This window comes from Phocoena phocoena, chromosome 4 (assembly GCF_963924675.1).
Source record: "Phocoena phocoena chromosome 4, mPhoPho1.1, whole genome shotgun sequence".
NCBI lineage: Eukaryota > Metazoa > Chordata > Mammalia > Artiodactyla > Phocoenidae > Phocoena > Phocoena phocoena.
This window is the reverse complement of record NC_089222.1, coordinates 66,716,603-66,739,778: the sequence shown is the minus strand read 5'-3', so window position 1 is coordinate 66,739,778 and position 23,176 is coordinate 66,716,603. Positions and strand designations below refer to the sequence as shown.

The following is a 23,176-nucleotide window of genomic DNA, read 5'->3' as shown; positions in this document are numbered from 1 at the left end:
CTACAAGCCTTTGCCCTAGCATTCCCTCTGTGACTCTAGCCTTGCCCTTCCTCTACTTCCAGCAAATGCCCAACTAAGGCACTGATCTACTACCAACAAGTGTCCTGGCAGCTGTTGAAGAGAAGGAAAATTCCTTGTAATACCCAAAGTGAGCATAGATCCTAAGATATATCTCCTTCTTCAACCTAAGGCTGATACTGTTTTCCAGGATAAGAGGCACCAATGCCCGATGACAATTTCAGTCTACAGCTGGCAATATTTTCATACAGGTTAATTTTTATCTGGGCTATATCCAATATAGAGCAAACTGCATGGGACACACTGCTTAGGAATGTTATAGATTCACCACTCGCAAAACATGATGCCTCAAAAAACCCTATCTTTTTTTTTTTTACATCTTTATTGGAGTATAATTGCTTTACAATGGTGTGTTAGTTTCTGCTTTATAACAAAGTGAATCGGTTATACATATACTTATGTTCCCATATCTCCTCCCTCTTGCGTCTCCCTCCCTCCCACCCTCCCTATCCCACCCATCCAGGTGGTCACAAAGCACCGAGCTGATCTCCCTGTGCTAAAGGGAGCTATGGCTGAAGCTCTGTGAAACAGTAACATTATTTGGAATCTAAGATGCCTGAGAGAAAAAAAACAACTTAATTATGACATGGTTAAATGAACTGAAAGGAGACTATTGGCACAAATAAAATCTATATACCCCCCAAAATATCTACATGGAGGTGGGGGGGGGGGGGTTGGAGGGCTCAATGCCACCAGTGATGATGTAAAAGTGTTTTCAGTTTTATTGAACCTGGCCTTATCTATGTGACTTTGAGTTTGAAGCCTGTGCCTATGCCTCTACCTTGTCAGGTTGCCACAGGAAGATCTTAGAAGTTTCAGGAAACAATCTCACCAGTACCTCCTCTCCAGATGTCTCTGGGTGTTGAGTCATCTGCCTCTATTACTCTAACTATGAATTCTTTACATTCTAAACAAATATATGGGATAGTAAATCACAATGGTAAGTATAACTGTGGAATGAATGCTGCCACTTCATCACCTTAACTCATAGGCTGAGTTTTAAGAGTTTTGATGTTCACTTTTTCAATTAACCAATGTTTTAGGCACGCTACAACCAGGTAGGGGTAGCATGTAATTGCAACACATGAATAACAAATCACTGGCATAGGCAGAGGGAAAGTAGCAGATTATCCTTTGCCCTTAAGAAATATACAATAAAAAGAATAAAAATTAAAGGTCTGTAAAACAACTTGAACCCATGAACAAGATAAACCAGGGAAAGCTATTGCAAAAAACAATTACATGGGCAATGCTGATAATCTTCTTAATAATCTTAGTTTTGCCTTTACTATTACTCATTCTGAACTCTAACTTTTCCAATTTGTCTCCTCAAAATTTAGACTTGCTTGAGTCCCGTGAACTCCCAACTTATTTATTGAACTATAAATCCTATTTGCCCTAATCTAGCTACTTAACCTAATCACAAGAAAGTTCTAAATTCATTTGTTGACCTTACTACCCCTCAAGACCTTGTATTCTTTTCCATTTATAGTGAAGGAAAAAGAGTATTTTCAAAAGTATACACATGAATTTTTTAAAAAGTCAGCCATAATAATACCACATAGACTAGTCCTATAAGTAAGCCTGACAAACCGTGCTGAAATTGTAACGGTAATCCTTGGTACTTGCATCTTTGTTTAGGAAAAGGAATTCTCTTAGAGGATTTTGCCATTTTCTATCTGCACTCAGCAGCACTAAGTCTGTTCTGGGTCCTGACAAATGACGCTTTCCAGGATAGGCTAAATATAATGAAATAATTAAAAGCTTTAGAAACCCTACAATGTAACTGTTCAGCTTGAAGGGGGGTAAGAAGATGGGGTGAGGGACAAATCACTATCTTGTAAGGCTCCAAGGGCTCACATAGGAAAGAGGATTTTTCTTTGCAATTCACCTGAATATAGGAAAATATCTTTTAATCCAAAAGAAACACGAGGGACTCTATAAATAAAATATGCTCCCACCTCCACCATATATTAAAGCCAGAGCAAACTTCAGATTGTCTAAGAGGGCAGATCTACAACAGGGGGATCGCTACTGAGTCTTATGTCATTCTGGAGGGCTTGAGGGTCGTTATTTTGTTTTTGTTCTTGTTTGTGTGGCTAGAGAAGTTCTGTTATCTCTTATTAAATTTGTGCCTAGGCATTTTAAGCGTTATTCCCTCTGCTAAAGGGACCTTCTCTCACTGTATTTTCTAAACTATTGTTACATTTAAAACTATCAGTTTTGTATATTTAATTTGAGCCACCTTCATAAATTTCATACATATTATTTATTCAGTAACTATTCACTGAATGCACCTTAATCGTGTTAGGCACCGTGAATTTAATGGTGACCAGCATTCCTGCTGGTTCCTGCTCTTAAGGCCAAATCAGCTAGCTGGCAAGGTAACTCTGATGATGCCTTACTAGAATAAGTGCCTGCTTAATTTGTTTCTCTGTTCGCTCTTCACCGTTCCTTTCCCAGAGATTCATAACTCAAAAGTGGTTCCCTTTAATGACAACTGGATCACAACGAGGGAAACGCAATTAGATTGTTACAGATTTTTTCCCCCTGAGGGTACATGCTTACAACATTAAGTACTAACTAAACTCCATGACAAGAGATTACAAATTTATAAGACTAAGTGATATGGCCACTGATTTTATGAAAGCAGACTTCAAACCAGAATAAAGATGAACTTTCCAAAAACTCAGAACTGTCCAAAGACAGAAAGGCCAGTTTCAGTTTCCTGCACTAGAAATATTCAAGAAAAGCCTGAAAAACACCTTGTTAGAGACAGTAGAAACTCAAGTATCAGAAGAGAGACTGGTCTGCCTCAGTGGTTCTAAAGCTTCGAAAGTGTCTTAAAAAAAAAGAAAAGGTGCCCAGATCCATTATATTAGAATATCTGAGGGTGAAGGCCAAGTCTTGGTATTTTTAGAAGCTCCCCAGGTGATTCTTTTGCATGTCATGAGGGTAGAGAACAACTGAGAGACATTTAAAGCCCTCTGCAATAGTGTGTGGGCTGTTTTCTAAAACGTTTGTAGATTTTAAGCCCCAAAGTAAAGGGAAAATATGGTAGAAAGACAGTGGCAAAACCTCTTCCACTTTAGCAGGGTCATCAAGGAGAAAGGCAATAGGCAACAACATTGGCTGTAATAAAAGAGCCCAAGTTCTAAGATGGGTTCATGAAGGAGAAAGGTCAGAGCTATCAGTAAGTAATATATTGAATGCAGACACAGAAAGGGAGACACACATTTTGAGATTCCAGAGACCATTACTCTCTCAGGCTCTACATGGAAAAGTTGTACTGAGTGAGATATGCATTTCAGATTATTGGGAGTTCTTGTCCTTTTCTTCCCTTTATTTATTTATTTTTTAAACCAGAAACTCCCCAGTCACAGTCTCACCTCTTCCAAAGCTGCAGTTATGTTAATGAGATGTTTGCAGAATTCACTGGAATTTTGGGAAGACTGGCAGGAGAAACAGCTTAGCAAAATTATTTTATCAAGGGTAGAGCTGTGGCTTTGGGTATTGAAAACAGATCTACCAAAGGCATAAAAGCAAATGTAAAATAAACTCAAGGCCCCCACTGAATGTCTATGATTTCCAAGTACCATAATATGCTAACACTATAACACTAGAAAACAGCCTATTTTTAGTTCTTGAGGTTGTTTTTGAAAATCACTGTGCCATTGAACCTTTTTTTTTTATACTACATCTTTTCCATCTCTTCAAAATTAGTAATGATTATTCACCGAGATACCCTATAGCCAAAGGCAACAGTGGTAATAAGGTTGACAGAACCTAGGAAGGGAAAAGTCCACCTCTCCCCTTCAGTGGCTCAGAGGAAGAGAAAGGTAAATGGGGAATAGAAAGGTAAGCACATTGGTCAAGGCCAGAATGAAAGCTGGCACTGGCCCCAAGAGAAAAATGCAGAAGTTCTGACTCTCAGCCTTATTGCAAACCACCAGCCATTCTCACTTCCCCTGCCAACAGAGCTGACTTTTGCCAGGGAGGGAAGAACTAGTTTCACAAACAATTATCACAACAAGAAACAAGGGTGGGGTATGAAGGAATCATAACCATGGTGGATTGTTTTTTTGACTATATGATCACTGCCAGGCTTTCAAAAGAAATCAATTTGTTCCTTCAACATTTTACTAGACCAGTTTATAATAAAATCAAATCAGTAATTGTTGCTTGCGTTGATGTAGCTGAACTTTCTGTTTAAGAGTACAAAAAAGCTCCAGAGGATGGAGAGAGGCAAACTTGACCCAAACAGTTAAACTCCAAAATATAAAAGCTGCCAGAAGAACCACCACAAATGAAGCAGGGCAGGAAAGCAAAAGGGGATTTTCTACAGCCATTAATTGCCGTATTACTATTATTATCATTATATAACACGGTAGCATATGGGGAGTATTAAATGGTGTACTTTCCAAAGAAACTCTGGCCAACTGGGTTAGGCCATGGCCTCCTTGAATCAAAACCTATTGCTCCCTGAGGCTTGCATAGCTGCCTTGATTAAACGCAGCGGCAGGCTGCAGTTGAAGGGATGATTCTTCTTTTTTTTTGAAGGGAGGTAGAACAGAGTAATTGCCAGATGTTTGCAATTTTAGCTATAAAAAGATGGCTGCTTTCCATTCCTGAGTATGTTGAATCTTTTTTTTTTCTTTCTACCCAAGCTATTGTGGTTCCGCTAAAATAGGCCACTGCACTGATGCATCATCATTCAAAACTGCAATAATGGAAGCAGAACAAATATGACATTTTAAATTCACATACAAGAGAAATAAGTAAAAATGTATGGGTAAGAATTATATGCTAGGCAACAGAAAGCATACTGCAGTATAAAGAACTCAAGAATCTCCTCTTGACTACTTTCTACCTGTAGGACCAGGTATAGTCAATTTCATCACAGAACCTCCATCTCCTCAACCATCAGATGGGAATGAATACCCCTGCGTGGTTAGAGGAAACAGCCCATGCCTTGTCCATCTCCATGCCTCGCCTTACATATGCACGGCCCAGAGGAGATGTGCAAATAGATATAAATGTGTATCAAAACCATATATATAATGAGATAATTGTGTATGTACACTGTATGTTATATTGTACATTCACTGTAATTTCTAATATAATTATTAGAACCTGCACCACCATCACCACCAAATGCTCAGTTCTCTCTTCAGACACTGCCTCCTACATTTGGCAATAGGAAAAGGAAACCCTGGCTTTTATTTAAGCAGCATTAATATTACTGGCTTGGGAGACTGGTGACCTCTTAGGCAGGGATGTTGTCTTTCTTAATGAGTGAGTTAAGTAACTCTTTGAGGATTTGATGACATGTGGACCCTTTCCCTGAAAAAGACATACACATGGAGACCAAGTTTAAATACAATTTCAGGAGACAGGCTAAATTCCAAGTATGAATCCCAGAGATAAATGGGACCCAACATAAAATTCCTAAGCAAATTAATTAATTATTTTTCTGTGATGATATAATTAATAACATCTCTAAAATCTCTCTGCCTCATTTAAGAATTTAGAAAACAAAAGGGTTTTTAAATTAATAAAAATGGTTTACTTTATACAGTTTGCTTTATATAATGTTCACTTATGCTATTATCTGTGATACTAGTTCAATAATAAAAATGTTCCTTCTTAAAGAGATACCATACATATGAATCCTTTTTCTTCCATACTGACATGGTTAAAGTAAGGCCTCTCTCTGAGAAAGGTGTTTTGCAAATTCCAAAAAGGACATATAAACACATCACAATTCTACCAGGAATAAGACAAGCTGATCCTAAAATGTCAATTAGCAAAACATTACCATAGAACAGATAAAACCATGGTTATTTTAAAAAATAGCAAGTAAGAATTACATTTAGACAATTATGATTAAAAATCTATAGATGAAAAAGCTATGGATTATTACTCCCAGGGTTAGTGTTCATGCTTTAATTTTAATAATAATAATAGCAACAATAATGCTGGCAGCTTCCATCGGTTTCACCTTTATTTTGTGCTAGATACTATGCCAATTTATTCACTTAATTTTGAAAATTTGAGATACGTGTATCTCTATTTTAATGTAAGAACATATTGAGAGAGCTTAAGTAGCTACTTAACCTAGTTAGCCCAAGTTCCTAGAGAAGTAAGGGGTAAAATCCAAACTTGAACCCAGATCTATCTGATGTGAGTCTATGTGCTAAACCACTGCCTCCTCTGAGCCTCCCCTCTTTTATCCTTCCAATCCTGTCCCGGCCCCAAGCAGACTCTTCTTTCTGAACCCTCTGAGTAGTTAACCATAAAGCCACTTCACAGACAGAATTTATAGCTTTATATTGTTAGTTACCTGATCATTTTCATATGGCAGGTTTCTAATGAAAATATAAACTGCTTAAGGGCTAGCATGTGTTTTTACTCTTTCCCTATCTATTATAGAGTTCTGTTCAATAACAATGGCATAAGGTACATCTGAATTGGGCCGAGTAGGGGAACTGAAGTAAAGGCAGAGGGTGAGATATGAAAATTCAAATTCAGTCTACTGGGAACCATACTGGGTGGGTATGAATGACACCTCAAATGGTGATGTTTCTAGATACACATCATATAACTTGGAGATTTCTTTTTCCAGTAAATATTTTTTTTTACAAAGGAAGCACTTAATAAACTACAAGTCATTATTATATATGAACAGATCAATAACAAAAATATCTGCAAATTTAAATGTCATTTTAATTTCATTTTAATGTCAGTAAAACTACCAATGACATCTAACAAGTCTAAGCAAAATGACATAATTCACCAGAATTAACGGATATTTCAAATGGCTCTTCCAAAGGCTCTCTGAAATAATGTCTTCTTGGTAATGACTTACAGAGATTACTTTGGCTGTTTTATACTTTCATACCTCATCCCATACACACCCATGCACAGGTGATTCTAAGTAATTTTCACATATTTTTGGACAAATTCAATTTTCAAATATCTCTGAATGGTAATGACTAGGGAAAATAATTGTGGGAATTTTCTTCTTTTAAAAAATAATAATAGCATTAACATGAGATGCAATGTAGAGCCAAGGAAAACCTCTGGACTTGGAGTTAGGAAGCGAGGATTCAAAGCCCAGCCTTGCCCTGTGCTGGCTGTTTCACTTTGTATTATATTCTCTGTAGATTGAGGGTGATGATACCCATCTTTTATAGTGTAACTGAAAGATGAGGTTAACAGTGAAGCAGATGAAACAGACTAATAAATCCACTAAAAAGTCTGTCACATCGTTACAACAAAGTTCTCCCAGAGAAACTGTTTTAGCAATAGCAGTGGTCAACAATTATTATGCACTGGTTATTCTATATTACCAATGCTTTACTTAAGGGAAAACACTCAAGTTTGGTCAAATGTGGCTTCTACATTTATAAGCTTTGCTGTGAGTCCTCTGAATCTCAAATTGTTCATTTGTCTCTAGGAACCTTAATAATATAGGAACCATAATAATGTTACAGGATATGCTGGTTATTAAATTAGATTCTATGTGGGAAAGTGCTTCAAAATCTATTCACACACACACACACAAAATCTTTAAAGTTGCAAGTTATAGTGAATATTTCATAATAAAGTTCTTCCTTCACTGCTTCCTATTTTCTCAGGATCATCCCAAAAAGGAGATAAACCAGAACCAAAAAAAAAAAAAAAAAATGTTTTAGTTGCCTCACATCTCACATTCTTAAGGATGAGTGTTTGACTACGTATAAAAGGCTACTTTGACCTAGTTTGGGGAGAATTAAAGAAGACTTGGTTTTTTCCCCCTGCTTTTTGGACTTAGCATCTGTACAGACAGAAACATTTCATTCTCAAGCATGATAGACGCTTGGAGAGAAATGGCCTGATCCTTCTGGCCAAGACCACCAGGATAGTAGCTCTCGCCCATGGTGTAATAAGATCAGTATGCTTTGTTTCTTGGTGCTTCCTGCCTGTAGCTACCCAACTTCCTGGAGCTATTCCTAGAGATATGTGTCAAAGCACACGAGATGTTGCGTCTGCTCAGAGGGAAGTTACTTTGCTCATATTGCAAAGTTCCCAGGAGCCCCGATGCACCACGTAAGGACGTCAGCAAAGAGCTGCTAAAATTACAAGGGTCAGAACCGGCACCTTGCTCTGCGTTTGCATATGCCGTTCCCTTTGCTTGGCACGCCATGCTGTCCACCACCCTCTTCTGCCTGGCTAACAACTAACTCACTCTCCAAGACTCAGCTCAGATGTCCCCTCTTCTGTGAAGCTTTCCCCAATTCCTCCTACACCACATCCTTCATCTTCTTAAGGGCTTACAGAATTTACAGAATTCAACCTCTGCTATTATATGTCTACCTTTACTAGCAGACCATCTATTCTGCTTGAAAGCAGCAAGATACAGAACAACATACAGAATGGATAGTAAGAGAGAATGCTGGAAGGTCAAAGTGCTAGCAGGGTCTAGGTGTCACACCTCAGGGATCTGCCCTCCTCTCTCTCTGGTGCTATCCTCAGCCGTCCAGTCTCTGGATACTATAAATTTAAGGAAGGATGATAAAAATATAACAGCATGATATTTCTTTCTTTTACAGCTCCTAGGGTCAATCATTGTTCCAGGGTATGATGTCTTTATATGGCACATTTACCCAAAGGCTTAGGTGTCGGATTTATTTTTATAATATTCATAATGAATCCATTTATAGATGATTTACATAGGCCTGTTGTGACCCAAAATCGGCTGACATTTCAGGCATTGTTACCTGAAGTTACACAAGAGCAAGTGCTCTACAATGAAAAAGTTTGGGCACTGCTGAGGCATTCTAGAAGAATCTTTTTTATTTACATCTTCTTCTGTTTTTGGATCCCAATTAAAATTCCTTGGAACAACATATGAAGGAAACTGGTATTTATGGTGAAAAGCACAGCATCATGAAGGACGATTTGAGCCCCTGAATCGCTACATTGTTCATACGATAAAAGAGGCATAAGACTTCCACAGCCACTATCCTTTACTAAGGAGAGAGTCTGTACCCACAGGACCTGGAGAAGGTTCAAGGGCATTAAAAGATTGGCCCCTGGAGTTACTGAAATAAACAAATGGTTCCCAAACTTTGGTTGAGTGTCAATCAGAATTATCTGGCGAGTTTTATTTCATTTTGTTTTAATGCAGATTTCTGGGACCCATGCCCTGAGATTCTGATTCTGTAGGACTGACATGAGCCCCAGGGACCGTGTTTTTTTGTTTTTTTTTTTTAATGTTCCCCAAGTCTTTCTGATGACTGGCCAGCTTTGAAAACCACTGGTGTAAACCACCATTGTAACAGGGATCTTCAAATGGTGCATGCAAGATGGCACCTTGAGAAGGACAAGAAAACATTAAGAAATCTATATGTATGTATTTACCTTATTGTTCTGAAAGTTTTTATTTTAAAATATAGACTCACAGAAAGTTGTAAAAATAGTATAAAGAGTCCCATGTACTGCTCACCCCGCCTCCCCCAATGGTAACGTCTGATAAAGATATAATACAAAATCCAAGCCAGGAAAACTGACATTGTTTCAATACTGTTAACTAGCCCTTATTCAGTTTTCACCATATTTTAACCTGAATTCCTTTGTCTGTGTATGTAGATCTATGCTATTTTAACTCATGTACAGGTTCATGTAACCACCACTGCAACTGAGATACAGAACTCTTCCACCACCAATTCCCTGTTGCTTTTTCTTGGTATGAATTCCCTGCCCCACTCCATCCCCAATCCTGTCCCCTAACAATCGTTAATCTGTTCTCCATCACTAGAGTTTAGTCATCTCAAGAATGTCTTATAAATGGAATCATACGGTATATGTAATCCTTCAAGACTGATTCTTCTTTTTTCATTAAGCATAATGCCCTTGAGGTGAATCCAGGATGCTGCATGTATCAATAGATCACTCCTTCTTATTAACAAATAGTACTATTCCACTGTATGCATGGACCTGAGTCTATTTAAACATTTACCCATTGGAGGACATTTGAGACGTTGCCAGTATTTTGCCATTATAAAAAAAGTTATGAACATTCATGTACAGGAGTTTCTGTGAACATAATTTTTCATGTCTCTGGATTAAATGCTCCAGGGTACAACTGCTAAATCATATGGTTAGTACACATTTATGTGGGTTTTAAAAAAAAAAGCTGCCAGAGAGTTTTCCAGAGTTATTATACCATTTTACATACAACTACCAGCAATGTATGAGAGATTCAGCTTCTCCACACCTTCGCCAGCATATCTGATTTTTTATTTTACCTGGCTTAAGGGTGTATGGTGACGCCTTATTGTAGTTCTACATTTATTTTTATTCTTGAAAAAGAAATTAAGCTTTCTTCACATTTAAAACATGGAGTGAAAATTGTATCACACATTTATAGAATTAAAAAAATGAAGATTAAAGAGCACCTCACCACACAATATTGCATTATTCACAGTTTTTGGAGTCAGACACGGATGAGGAATCTACCACCTCATGAAGGCATTCACTTCAGCAGTTAATTAAGCTGACAGGTTACAAAATAAAAGAGATTTTTGTCAACAATTCAGGAATTCGTTTTTGTTCTAAAACATCTAATCCACTCACTCTGTGCACATACATTAATTCTATCACTGTAGATTCTAAGCAAGTCACCCAAAACACTTCAGTGACACAGAACAGTGGCCATAATGGAAGGATCCACAGGATCCAGACTCAGCTTCGCCACTTACTGTTCTGTAATATTGACCAAACCACCTGACCGCTCTGAGCCTTTAAAACTGAGGTAATAACCCCTGTCTGTATTCAACAATTTTGATTTGTTATTTACAGCATTCCTAGAGAAAAGGTCCTATACTTCCTAGAAATGTATTAGGGAATGAACTATCCTTATCTGAGAAACGAAATTGTATTAGATAATTTTTAAGATTCATCCTGGTTCAAGAATTTTATAATGTATATAATATTGAGGCACTGTGATTCCTATCACTGCTATTAGAGGTTAATACTGTTTACCAGTATTTATGAATATTATTAGTAGTAATAATTATATTTATATTACTATATATTTATTAGTCTTATAGTACTAGTATTATAATTTAGAAAAATTATTAGTAATAGTGTGTGTAAAATTATGAAATGCATTTATTAAATAAATACTGTTTTATAATTTTATCAATATTACTTAATATTAATAAAAGCAACTAGTTATTTTTATTATAACAAGAAATACACTCTAGGAGGGCAGAGATCAATCTCTGTTTTGCTCATTACTTCAGCCCCTAGAAGAGTGTCTGGCACAAATTCTGTTTTAAGTAAGTGATTGTTGAATAAGTATGCAAAAGTAATTCCTAGAGTCGTAAGGTATTTTATAATTTATAAAACATTTTTATACTCACTGTTATATTTGATCCTCAAAACAATCTGGTAAGATAATTAATATTAACAACTAGTTTTATAAATTAAGAAATATGGAATAGAAAATTGTCATGCCCAAGGTCAAGTGGTGAAACTGAGGCTGGTATGTAAATACCCTGACCACCAAGTCAGCACTGAACCTTGGATCTTTGCAGTGTCGATAAGGCCTATGAATATTTAGTAAGATCTGATTTCACGATTTCACCCAAAGAATTACAAGTTCTTTCCTCTTCAGGAAGGTGCAATGTAAAGATCAAATTAATACAATTATTACCCAACCCTTTAATGAATGAACAGCTTGTCCTTCTTCCCCCCGAGGCTCTGAAAATTAAAACTCATGTACTGGCACTCCACAGTGATAGATGAGGCTCAAGATGCTTACTCTGAACCAGAAAAGGGACATGCCAGTCAAACTCTAGTCTCATTAGAGTTCCTGATGTTTCAGTGAAGCTGCGACTGTCCTCCTGACAGACCATGCATGGTTATAACAAACAGTCTGAGAAGTCGCGAGTGTTCTTCTGTGATGGCTGGCAACTTAACAGGACTGTCAGAACTACATAAAGAAGATGTTTCCCATTTGTACCTCCAAAATCAGAGGCCAGATTCACCTTTCATGTCAGGGAAGAGAGATGAGAGGACTCCAGAGACAGGAGCGTGAACTGCAAGTATAAATATTTCAACATCACCTTGTTCAGAGCTCACCATCAGTCCTTATATATTTTCTACTGCCAATTATTCCAGGTGTACAAAAGAAAAAGCTTTCACTAACTGTAAGAAGAGAAGCAGCATCAAATTTGCGTATATGGGCAAGATTAAAAATGGCAGAAAAAATCCATTCTAAACTACTTCTTCAAATATATTGCCATAGGTGGCCATCCGTTTCCCTCACATTTTAGCTATCTGTTGAGAAAACAAATACGTGCTGCCTGACCGAGTTGCATGACTTCATATCACTGAAAGCTAGTTGTGCACCAAGTAACAACAATCAGACTCATCAACTCCTAGGAACCAAGCCCCAACTTTGTCTCTTCCAATCTAAGTCAGTGGAGACCCAATGGAATGAGCACATTCAGGGCCTGAGCTCTGGAGCCAGTTCAGCCCCAAACTCTTGGGTAACCTTGGGAAGACATTCTCTTCCCTCTCAGACTCAGTTTTCACATCTGACAAGTAAAAGAATTGGCCTAGAAAACCTTCAAACACTTTTCTAGTTCTGCTGCTCAAAGATTTTGTGGTTAAAACATGAAGAATGGCTCTGGCAGGAGAGTGGAATGGAAACAAGCTTGGCTGCCATTTCCATCATGGGAGATCAGTTGCTTATGAGGACATTTGTTCTGGCTACTATGTTTACCCCAGATTATCAATCACCTATAAATATTCCCTCTCCATAGAATGGGTTAGTAACCTCAGGTAGTAGAAAGCACAGAGAGATCTAGTAAAAAATTTCCAGGCTTAGGACCCTCACTGAATAGAATTCACTTCACCTACTCTGATTTGACTTTACAAGTCAAGGTGAAGCGATGTAGGCAAAGCTTGAAAACAGAGGCTTTGTTTATGTTTTACAGAAGTGTGTAAGGTAATATACATAGGAAAAGTTTGTGAAAAGAGCAACCATTTTGAAATTAATTTCAAAGAAAAAGCATGAAATAATAAAATAATGGAGTTAAAATAGATGAGGCTGTCTAGCCCAAGCTCTAATAAATAGAAACCTTTAAAACCAGCAAGAGCCCTAGATATAAAGAATAGAGCCTAGCTCTACAATTTTACTAACTACATGATTATGGAAAAAGTTATTTCACTTCTGGTAGTTTACCACTCAGTAAAATGGCAATAGCACATGTTCTACCTAACTTAGAGAGCTACAGTAAAAACTCTCTTCTGAGAATTAAATAACAATAAATATGGAAGTGCTGTATGAACTACAAAGGAGTGTACAAGTAAAAGGAATTCTACTGAAAGGGTCACCTGGAATTCGTACCCTATGGATTCATTTTTTTTTAAATCTTACATAAAAAATACTTTTTAAAAGAAACTTCAGACACTGGAGAAAGTCAACCTCAAGCCGTAAGATAACTCCAACTTTACAAACTTGCAAACTTTACAAATCATTCTGTATGATAATCTATTGTAATGAGGGATACAAAATATTATCAAATGTCATTCAGCCAAACTATTGAGAGAGACAGAGAAAATTTCCAACTGCCAGAGTTATAACAGTAGGAAAATTTCAAAACCATCTCCATAAAATAATGTATCAGTACAGGAAAAAAGCTCACGTACTTTGGTATCTACCAAGGACAAAAAAAAGAAAGATCTATACCCTATTCTGCCATCAAAGTCTAAGGCTCTGCGGAATTTTTGAAAATTTGAAGCAAAGAAAGGACCCTGATTACAGGAAAAAGAACACTACTGCTGGGTGGGGCTAATGGCGGACTCCAGGAGGGCTCACGCCAAGGAGTACTCCTCAGAACTTCTGCTGCCAGTGTCCTTGTCCCTGTGGTGAGCCACAGGTGCCCCCCACCTCTGCAGGAGACCCTCCAACACTAGCAGACTTTGTGTCGAGAAGCAAGAACAACTACAATCCTGCAGCCTGTGGAACAAAAACCACGTTCACAGAAAGATAGATAACATGAAAAGGCAGAGGGCTATGTAAAAGATGACGGAACAAGATAAAACCCCAGACAAAAAAACTAAAGGAAGTGGAGATAGGGAACATTCAGAATAATGATAGTGAAGATGATCCAGGACCTCGGAAAAAGAATGGAGGCAAAGATCGGGAAGATGCACGAAATGTTTAACAAAGACCTAGAAGAATTAAGAACAAACAAACAGAGATGAACAATACAATAACTGAAATAAAAAATACACTAGAAGGGATTAATAGCAGAGTAACTGAGCAGAAGAACAAGATAAGTGACCTGGAAGACAGAATGGTGAAATTCACTGCTGCGGAACAGAATAAAGAAAAAAGAATGAAAAGAAATGAAGACAGCCTAAGAGGTCGCTGGAACAACACTAAAGGCAACAACATTCGCATTATAGGGGCCCCAGAAAGAGAAGAGAGAAAGGACTCGAGAAAATATTTAAAGAGATTATATTCGAAAACTTCCCTAACATGGGAAAAGATATAGCCACCCAAGTCCAGGAAGCGCAGAGAGTCCCATACAGGATAAAACCAAGGAGAAACATGCCAAGACTCATAGAAATCAAATTGGCAAAAATTAAAGACAAAGAAAAATTATTGAAAGCAGCAGGGAAAAATGACAAAAAACATACAAGGGAACTCCCATAAGGTTAGCAGCTTATTTCTCAGCAGAAACTCTACAAGCCAGAAGGGAGTGACATGATATACTTAAAGTGATGAAAGGGAAGAAACTACAACCAAGATTACTCTACCCTGCAAGGATCTCATTCAGATTTGATGGAGAAATTAAAAGCTTTACAGACAAGCAAAAGCTAAGAGAATTCAGCACCACCAAACCAGCTCTACAACAAGTGCTAAAGGAATTTCTCTAACTGGGAAACACAAGAGAAGAAAAGGACCTACAAACCCAAAACAATTAAGAAAATAGCAATATGAACATACATATCGATAATTACCTTAAACGTGAATGGATTAAATGCTCCAACCAAAAGACAAAGACTTGCTGAATGGATACAAAAACAAGACCCATCCATATGCTGTCTACAAGAGACCCACTTCAGACCTAGGGACACATACAGACTGAAAGTGAGTGGATGGAAAAAGATATTCCTTGCAAATGGAAATCAAAAGAAAGCTGGAGTAGCTATGCTCATATCAGATAAAACAGACTTTAAAATAAAGAATGTTACAAGAGACAAGGAAAGACACTACATAATGATCAAGGGATCAATCCAAGAAGAAGATATAACAATTATAAATATACATGCATCCAACATAGGAGCACCTCAATACATAAGGCAACTGGTAACAGTTATACAAGAGAAAATCGACAGTAACACAGTAATAGTGGGGGACTTTAACACCTCACTCACACCAATGGACACATCATCCAAACAGAAAATTAATAAGGAAACACAAGCTTTACATGACAAAACATACCAGATAGATTTAATTGATATTCATAGGACATTCCATCCAAAAACAGCAGATTACACTTTCTTCTCAAGTGTGCACAGAACATTCTCCAGGATAGATCACAGCTTGGGTCACAAATCAAGCCTCAGTAAATTTAAGAAAATTAAAATCATATCAAGCACCATTTCTGACCACAATGCTATGAGATTACAAATCAATTACAGGAAAAATAATGTAAAAAACACAAACATAGAGAGGCTAAACAGTACATTACTAAATAACCAAGAGACCACTGAAGACGTCAAAGAAGAAATCAAAAAATACCTAGAGACAAATGACAATGAAAACACAATGATCCAATACCTATGGGATGCAGCAAAAGCAGTTCTAAGAGGAAAGTTCATAGCAATACAAGCCTACCTCAAGAAACAACAAACATCTCAAATAAACAATCTAACCTGACACCTAAAGGAACTAGAGAAAGAAGAACAAAGAAAACCCAAAGTTAGTAGAAGGAAAGATCAGAGCAGAAATAAATGAAATAGAAACAAAGAAAACAATAGCAACGATCAATAAAACTAGAAGCTGGTTCTTTGAGAAGATAAACAAAATTGATAAACCATTAGCCAGACTCATCAAGAAAAAGAGGGAGGGGACTCAAATCAATAAAATTACAAATGAAAAAGGAGAAGTTACAACAGACACCACAGACATACAAAGAATCCTAAGAGACTACTACAAGTGACTCTATACCAATAAAATGGACAACCTGGAAGAAATGGACAAATTCTTAGAAAGTTATAACCTTCCAAGACTGAACCAGGAAGAAACAGAAAATATGAACAGACCAATCACAAGTAATGAAATTGAAACTGTGATTAAAAATCTTCCAACAAACAAAAGTCCAGGAACAGATGGCTTCACAGGTGAATTCTATCAAATATATAGCAAAGAGCTAACACCCACCCTTCTCAAACTCTTCCCAAAAATTGCAGAGGAAGGAACACTCCCGAACTCTTTCTATGAGGCCACCATCACCAGACAAAGATACTACAAAAAAAAAAAATTACAGACCAATATCACTGATGAACATAGATGTAAAAATCCTCAACAAAACACTAGCAAACAGAATCCAACAGTACATTAAAAGGATCATACACCGTGATCAAGTGAGGATTATCGCAGGGATGCAAGGATTCTTCAATATACAAAAATCAATCAATGTGATACACCATATTAATAAATTGAAGAATCAAAACCATATGATCATCCCAATAGATGCAGAAAAAGCTTTTAACAAAATTCAACACCGATTTATGATAAAAACTGTCCAGAAAGTGGGCATAGAGGAAACCTACCTCAACATAATAAAGACCATATGTGACAAACTCACAGCAAACATCATTCTCAATTGTGAAAAACTGGAAGCATTTCCTCTAAGATCAGGAACAAGACAAGGATGTCCACTCTCACCACTACTATTCAACATAGTTTTGGAAGTTGTAGCCACAGCAGTCAGAGAAGAAAAAGAAATAAAAGGAATACAAATTGGAAACGAAGAAGTAAAACTGCCACTGTTTGCAGATGACATGATACTATACATAGAGAATCCTAAAGATGCCACCAAAAAACTACTAGAGCTAACCAATGAATTTGGTAAAGTTGCAAGATACAAAATTAATGTGCAGAAATCTCTTGCATTTCTATACACTAATGATGAAAAATCTGAAAGAGAAATTAAGGAAACACTCCCATTTACCACTGCAACAAAAAGAATAAAATACCTAGGAATAAACCTTCGTAGGGAGACAAAAGACTTGTATGCAGAAAACTATAAGACACTGATGAAAGAAATTAAAGATGATACAAACAGATGGATATACCATGTTCTTGGATTGGAACACTCAATATTGTGAAAATGACTATACTACCCAAAGCAATCTACAGATTCAATACAATCCCTATCAAATTAACAACGGCATTTTTTACAGAACTAAAACAAAAAATCTTAAAATTTGTATGGAGACACAAAAGACCCCGCATAGCCAAAGCAGTCTTGAGGGTAAAAAAGGGAGCTGGAGGAATCAGACTCCCTGACTTCAGACTATACTACAAAGCTACAGTAATCAAGACAATATGGTACTGGCACAACAAACAGAAATACAGATCAATGGAACAGGATAGAAAGCCCAGAGATAAACCCACACACCTATGGTCAATTAATCTATGACAAAGGAGGCAAGGATATACAAATGGAGAAAAGACAGTCTCTTCAATAAGCGGTGCTGGGAAAACTGGACAGCTACATGGAAAAGAATGAAATTAGAACATTCCCTAACACCATACACAAAAATAAAGTCAAAATGGATTCGAGACCTAAATTTAAGACCAGACACTATAAAACTCTTAGAGGAAAACACAGGAAGAACACTCTTTGACATAAATCACAGCAAGATCTTTTTTGATCCACCTCCTAGAGTAATGAAAATAAAAACAAAAATAAACAAATGGGACGTAATGAAACTTAAAAGCTTTTGCAAAGCAAAGGAAAGTACAAGCAAGATGAAAAGACAACCCTCAGAATGGGAGAAAGTATTTGCAAACGAATCAACGGACAAAGGATTAATCTCCAAAATATATAAACAGCTCAATATCAAAAAAACAAACAACCCAATCCTAAAATGGGCAGAGGACCTAAATAGACATTTCTCCAAAGAAGAAAAACAGATGGCCAAGAGGCACATGAAAAGCTGCTCAACATCATTAATTATTAGTGAAATGCAAATCGAAACTACAATGAGGTATCACCTCACACCAGTTAGAATGGGCATCATCAGAAAATCTACAAACAACAAATGCTGGAGAGGGTGTGGAGAAAAGGGAACCCTCTTTTACTGTTGGTGGGAATGTAAATTAATACAGCCACTGTGGAGAACAGTACGGAGGTTCCTTTAAAAACTAAGAATTACCACATGACCCAGCAATCCCACTACTGGGCATATACCCAGAGAAACCGTAATTCATACAGATATCCCAATGTTCATTGCAGCACTATTTACAATAGCCATGACATGGAAGCAACCTAAATGCCCATCGACAGATGAATGGATAAAGAAGATGTGGTACAATGGAATATTATTATACAATGGAATATTATTGAGCCATAAAAAGGAATGAAATTGAGTCATTTGTAGAGACATGCATGGATCTAGAGACTGTCATACAGAGTGAAGTAAGTCAGAAAGAGAAAAACAAATATCGTATATTAACGCATATTATGTGGAACCTCGAAAAATGGTACAGATGAACCGTTTGCAGGGCAGAAACCGACACACCGATGTAGAGAACCAACATATGGACACCAAGGGGGGAAAGTGGCAGGGTAGGGGTGGTGGTGTGAGGAACTGGGAGATTGGGATTGACATATATCCACTAATATGTATTTAAAAAAAAAAAAAAAAAACTACTGCTAGTACTTTAAAGACCAAAAGAAAAATTGCATCATCTTATTGCTCTCATCAGTCTAGAACAGAACGTGATGAGACAAAACCATATATACATACCAACTTCATTCCATAAAAAAATACGTAGACACTTAACATGGTAAAATTTGCAAGAAGACAAAACAATAAAATATATATATGGGCTCATAAGCATATAGTACGGGACACAAAGAGGTATTTGGAAATGCAGGGGCATTCCAAGACACACAAGTTGTTGAAAAAAAAAATCAATGAAAAATGAGAACAATGGTAGTAAAATAAAAAGACCCTAAGGCCTAAAGAGCTACTAACTTGGAAAAAAATGTACACCTACTCTTAAATGTGCCAAAGCCCTTTAGAGAAAGTTATTAGCAGAATACCTTGTAAAAAAATTATAACATATGGTATCACATAAATATAAGTTGATGTGGAAAACATGTGGATACTTTTTCTACTTTCACAGTCAGAAATTAAAAATGAGAAAGCAAACCCCAGAGATTACAGACATAATACGAAGGTGAGAAATGTAATCGGTAACTTCAAGGTAGCAGTGGTTAAACAAATCCTAGGCTAAAAAGCTCAAGGAATGGGAAGACGAGGTAAAAGAAATTCAAACAGAACCATAAAGCCTAAAAAGTGGTTAAGAAGCTCGAATCTGTGCCTGGAAAAGCACGCTCATATTGCTGTAGTTTATTATTATCACCGCAAACATCACTGAGTAGCTACTAGGTGTCAGGTGTCCTGCTGTAGGCTGTTGGGAGTAAAGGCATGAGTCAGGCAGCCCCAGCCTCTAAAAGGTCCGAGTCTACCAAAGAAGACAGGACCATACATAAGTAAATCTATTAGAAGGACAGTTGTGAAAAGGACTGTATGAGACACATAGAGGTTATGGCTGAGGGACAGAGTAGAATATAATACAAAGTCCTGATAACTCTGGACTCAAACAAAGGGGACCTGAGGACTGGTACCAACTTGACCACAAGCAGGCCGTGCATCTCTGAAAAAAACACTCACACTCTCTGCACTGCAGTTCTCATCTTTATACCAGCGAAAGGTGGACTGTGTGATTTCTGTTAGTTCTACACTCTGTCTTTGTGGCTGAGGTTCTTGGAAGTCAGGGCCTGAATTAAGCTATGAATGTTAAGGCTTTATGGGCTAGAAATTGAGGGCACATATGTACATAGGCAAAGAATGGCAATGGCGTAAGCTGAGACACGAGACCTCATCAACTCACGCGGTAAATGAAAACTGTGTTACCTACTACCTGGGGATTTCACTAATGGTACAGAACATTCTAAATGGACAAAAAAAGAAAATGGATATAAACTTTAGAAAGTGTATAAAAAATTAAACAAAAATAACATGAATTATAAAAACACTGAGAGCAACAGAGGATGCACTAACATTTAAATTAAATATAAAGGAAAGCAAATCTTACACTTCTAACAAATATCATGTCATAATATATAGCAGATGAAGAGATGGAGCTATATTTTAAAAAGTCTGAATATCCATGAACCTTTACCATGTTTGTCTTTAAAATGTATATATGCAAGGGAAATTTCTTCCTTTACGTATTCAAAAAAGGTTATATTAAAAAGAAAAGAGAGATTGGCAGAATTGCAAGAAAGACTCAAGACTTCAGAAATTCAGCGAGACTGAGCTGCTTCGAGAGAGGATGCCACATTCCAAACTGTTTATTGCAAGAGAAGAATTACTGAGCAGTGCACTCACCCATGCAGCCATCCGCCACCCATCCAAATATATATACACATAGGAACATACAGACATACATTTGACCATACACAATCATTTCCACTAAAAACACAGTAGCATAATAAGAGCCAAGAGGAACATAAGGATGAGTGAGAAACCACGTCTTGTTGCTTAAATGGGCAAACAAAGCTTACATTCTTATAAGGAAGTAGGGAAGTATCACCATCATACGGGGCCTGAGTGCCACATATGCCAGGAAGAGAAGGACCAGCAGCATAGCAGGCTGGGTGAAGACCACAGCCTCACTTCAGAAACTCTGTAGCCACAAAACCACAGAGAATGTCACCTCTTTTCTCTAAGCTTCCATTTCTTTATGTGAAAAAATACTTAGTTCATGGGGTTATAGGGAAGGCAATAAAATGACAATGAAAAGCATAGTGCCTCACACGGACTATCTGGTCAGTTGCGGCAGATTAAGAAGAGCAGGAGGGGGCTTCCCTGGTGGCGCAGTGGTTGGGAGTCCGCCTGCCAATGCAGGGGACATGGGTTCGTGCCCCGGTCCGGGAAGACCCCACATGCCACGGAGCAGCTGGGCCCGTGAGCCATGGCCGCTGAGCCTGCGCGTCCGGAGCCTGTGCTCCACAACGGGAGAGGCCACACAGTGAGAGGCCCACGTACCGGAAAAAAAAAAGAAGAGCAGGAGGAACAACAAAAGAAGTAGGAAGTTGACAGTCAGAATAAGATGTATGTGGAAACCCAGGGAAGGGAGTGATTACTTCGGATCTAGGTCAAGTTTAGACACTGGAGAAGGTGATACAAATAGGATTGTGACGGGTGACAGAAGGGTGTGAGGTGGCATGTTAAGAAAGAACAAACAGGGCTTCCCTGGTGGCGCAGTGGTTGGGAGTCCGCCTGCCGATGCAGGGGACGCGGGTTCGTGCCCCGGTCCGGGAGGATCCCGCATGCCGCGGAGCGGCTGGGCCCGTGAGCCATGGCCGCTGAGCCTGCGCGTCCAGAGCCCGTGCTCCGCAAAGTGAGAGGCCAGCGTACCACAAAAAAAAAAAAAAAAAAAGTTAAAAAAAGAAAGAACAAACAGTTGAGCAAAAAGCTGCAGAGGATCAGAGATGACGCCACTGTCCCTAGAGAACCAGCTAGACAGTGGGAGAACCTCACAGAGTACAGTGACAAGGATGGGGCATCTCCATGCAGGAAGAGTCAGCCAAGGGGACAACCCACCAGCATTCACAGTACTTGTGGTGAATCTGACCCCTCGTGGAGGGGTCTGAAGTGCAACCATTACCTGCTTCTCTCCTCCCTCTCACATACGCCAACACAATATAGGACCTGCCCCATCCTGCCCCTCGGGTGTGCATCGACTGTCATACCCACTAGACTTCCTCACACCCCTGCCTCCTTCTCTGTAAGAAACCGTGTCTTTATTCCCTTCACATTAGAGGGGAGTCCACTGTTTGGCATCATTTTTGGACACATGTCCAATGGCAAGGGGGAGGGACGACTGGGTGGTAGACACATTTCTACAAGACAGTGGGATGGGGATGGAGGACACAGCAGTAGAAGAGCACTGAGCTATGAATGAAGAGATGAGGGTTCTAGTGTTAGCTCTGGCCCGAACTCACTGTATAACCATAGTCATATAACCCCTAAGAGATCTCAATCTTTATTCCCCAAAGAAGAGCTGCCTAGATGGTTACTTGATGCTTTTTAACCTTTGACAGTCTATACACTATGATAACCACACCACAAATTCTTGAGCTACCTTGTTCCAACACAACATTGTACTACAAATCACTTTTTATTATATTGAACTCTCCCATTTGGGGCACCCACCTCTGCAATCCTTCACTCACCTTCACCGCCAGGTTGCTTGTATGGGTTGTACTTCGGCTTTGGAGCAACGACTGGGGCAAACTTCTTCGGTGGTTGTTGTGTGGACACTGAAATGCTGGGGGTCCCAAAGGAATGGGTGGTCTCCATCCATGCAGACACATGGCCAAGGGGCTCAGCAGAGCTTTTGGGTGGCAGCCAAGATGGGTGAGACATTGTTGAATCTGGAATTAAAAAGAAACAAACAACAGTTGTTTTTAAAGAAACACAAAAATGAAGGCAATATACTTCACTTCATTATTACTTCTTCTTAATCCATACTTAATAAAATCTTGAAAAAGGACTCTGAGAAGGAGAGAAGGAAGGAAGGAAGGAAGGAAGGGAGGGGGGGGGAGGGGGAGGGGGAGGGGAGGGGGAGGGAGGGAGGGAGGAAGGTAGGGTGGGGGAGGGAGGGGGAGGGGAGGGGGAGGGGGAGGGAGGGAGGGAGGAAGGTAGGGTGGGGGAGGGAGGGGGAGGGAGGGGAGGGGGAGGGAGGGGGAGGGAAGGAAGGAAGGGAGGGAGGAAGGGG

General features: G+C 38.6%; 1 protein-coding gene across 2 annotated transcripts in view; it reads right to left on the bottom strand.

Annotated features, from left to right (window-relative positions):
- LPP (LIM domain containing preferred translocation partner in lipoma) overlaps positions 1–22,824 on the bottom strand; it is a 448,510-nt gene extending 425,686 nt beyond the window's left edge. For both annotated transcript variants that reach the window (XM_065876726.1, XM_065876727.1), the window contains exon 1: positions 22,632–22,824. In XM_065876726.1, coding sequence (XP_065732798.1) covers positions 22,632–22,824 — 193 coding nt within the window. The remainder of the gene's footprint in view (positions 1–22,631) is intronic.
- Positions 22,825–23,176: the final 352 nt, after the last annotated feature.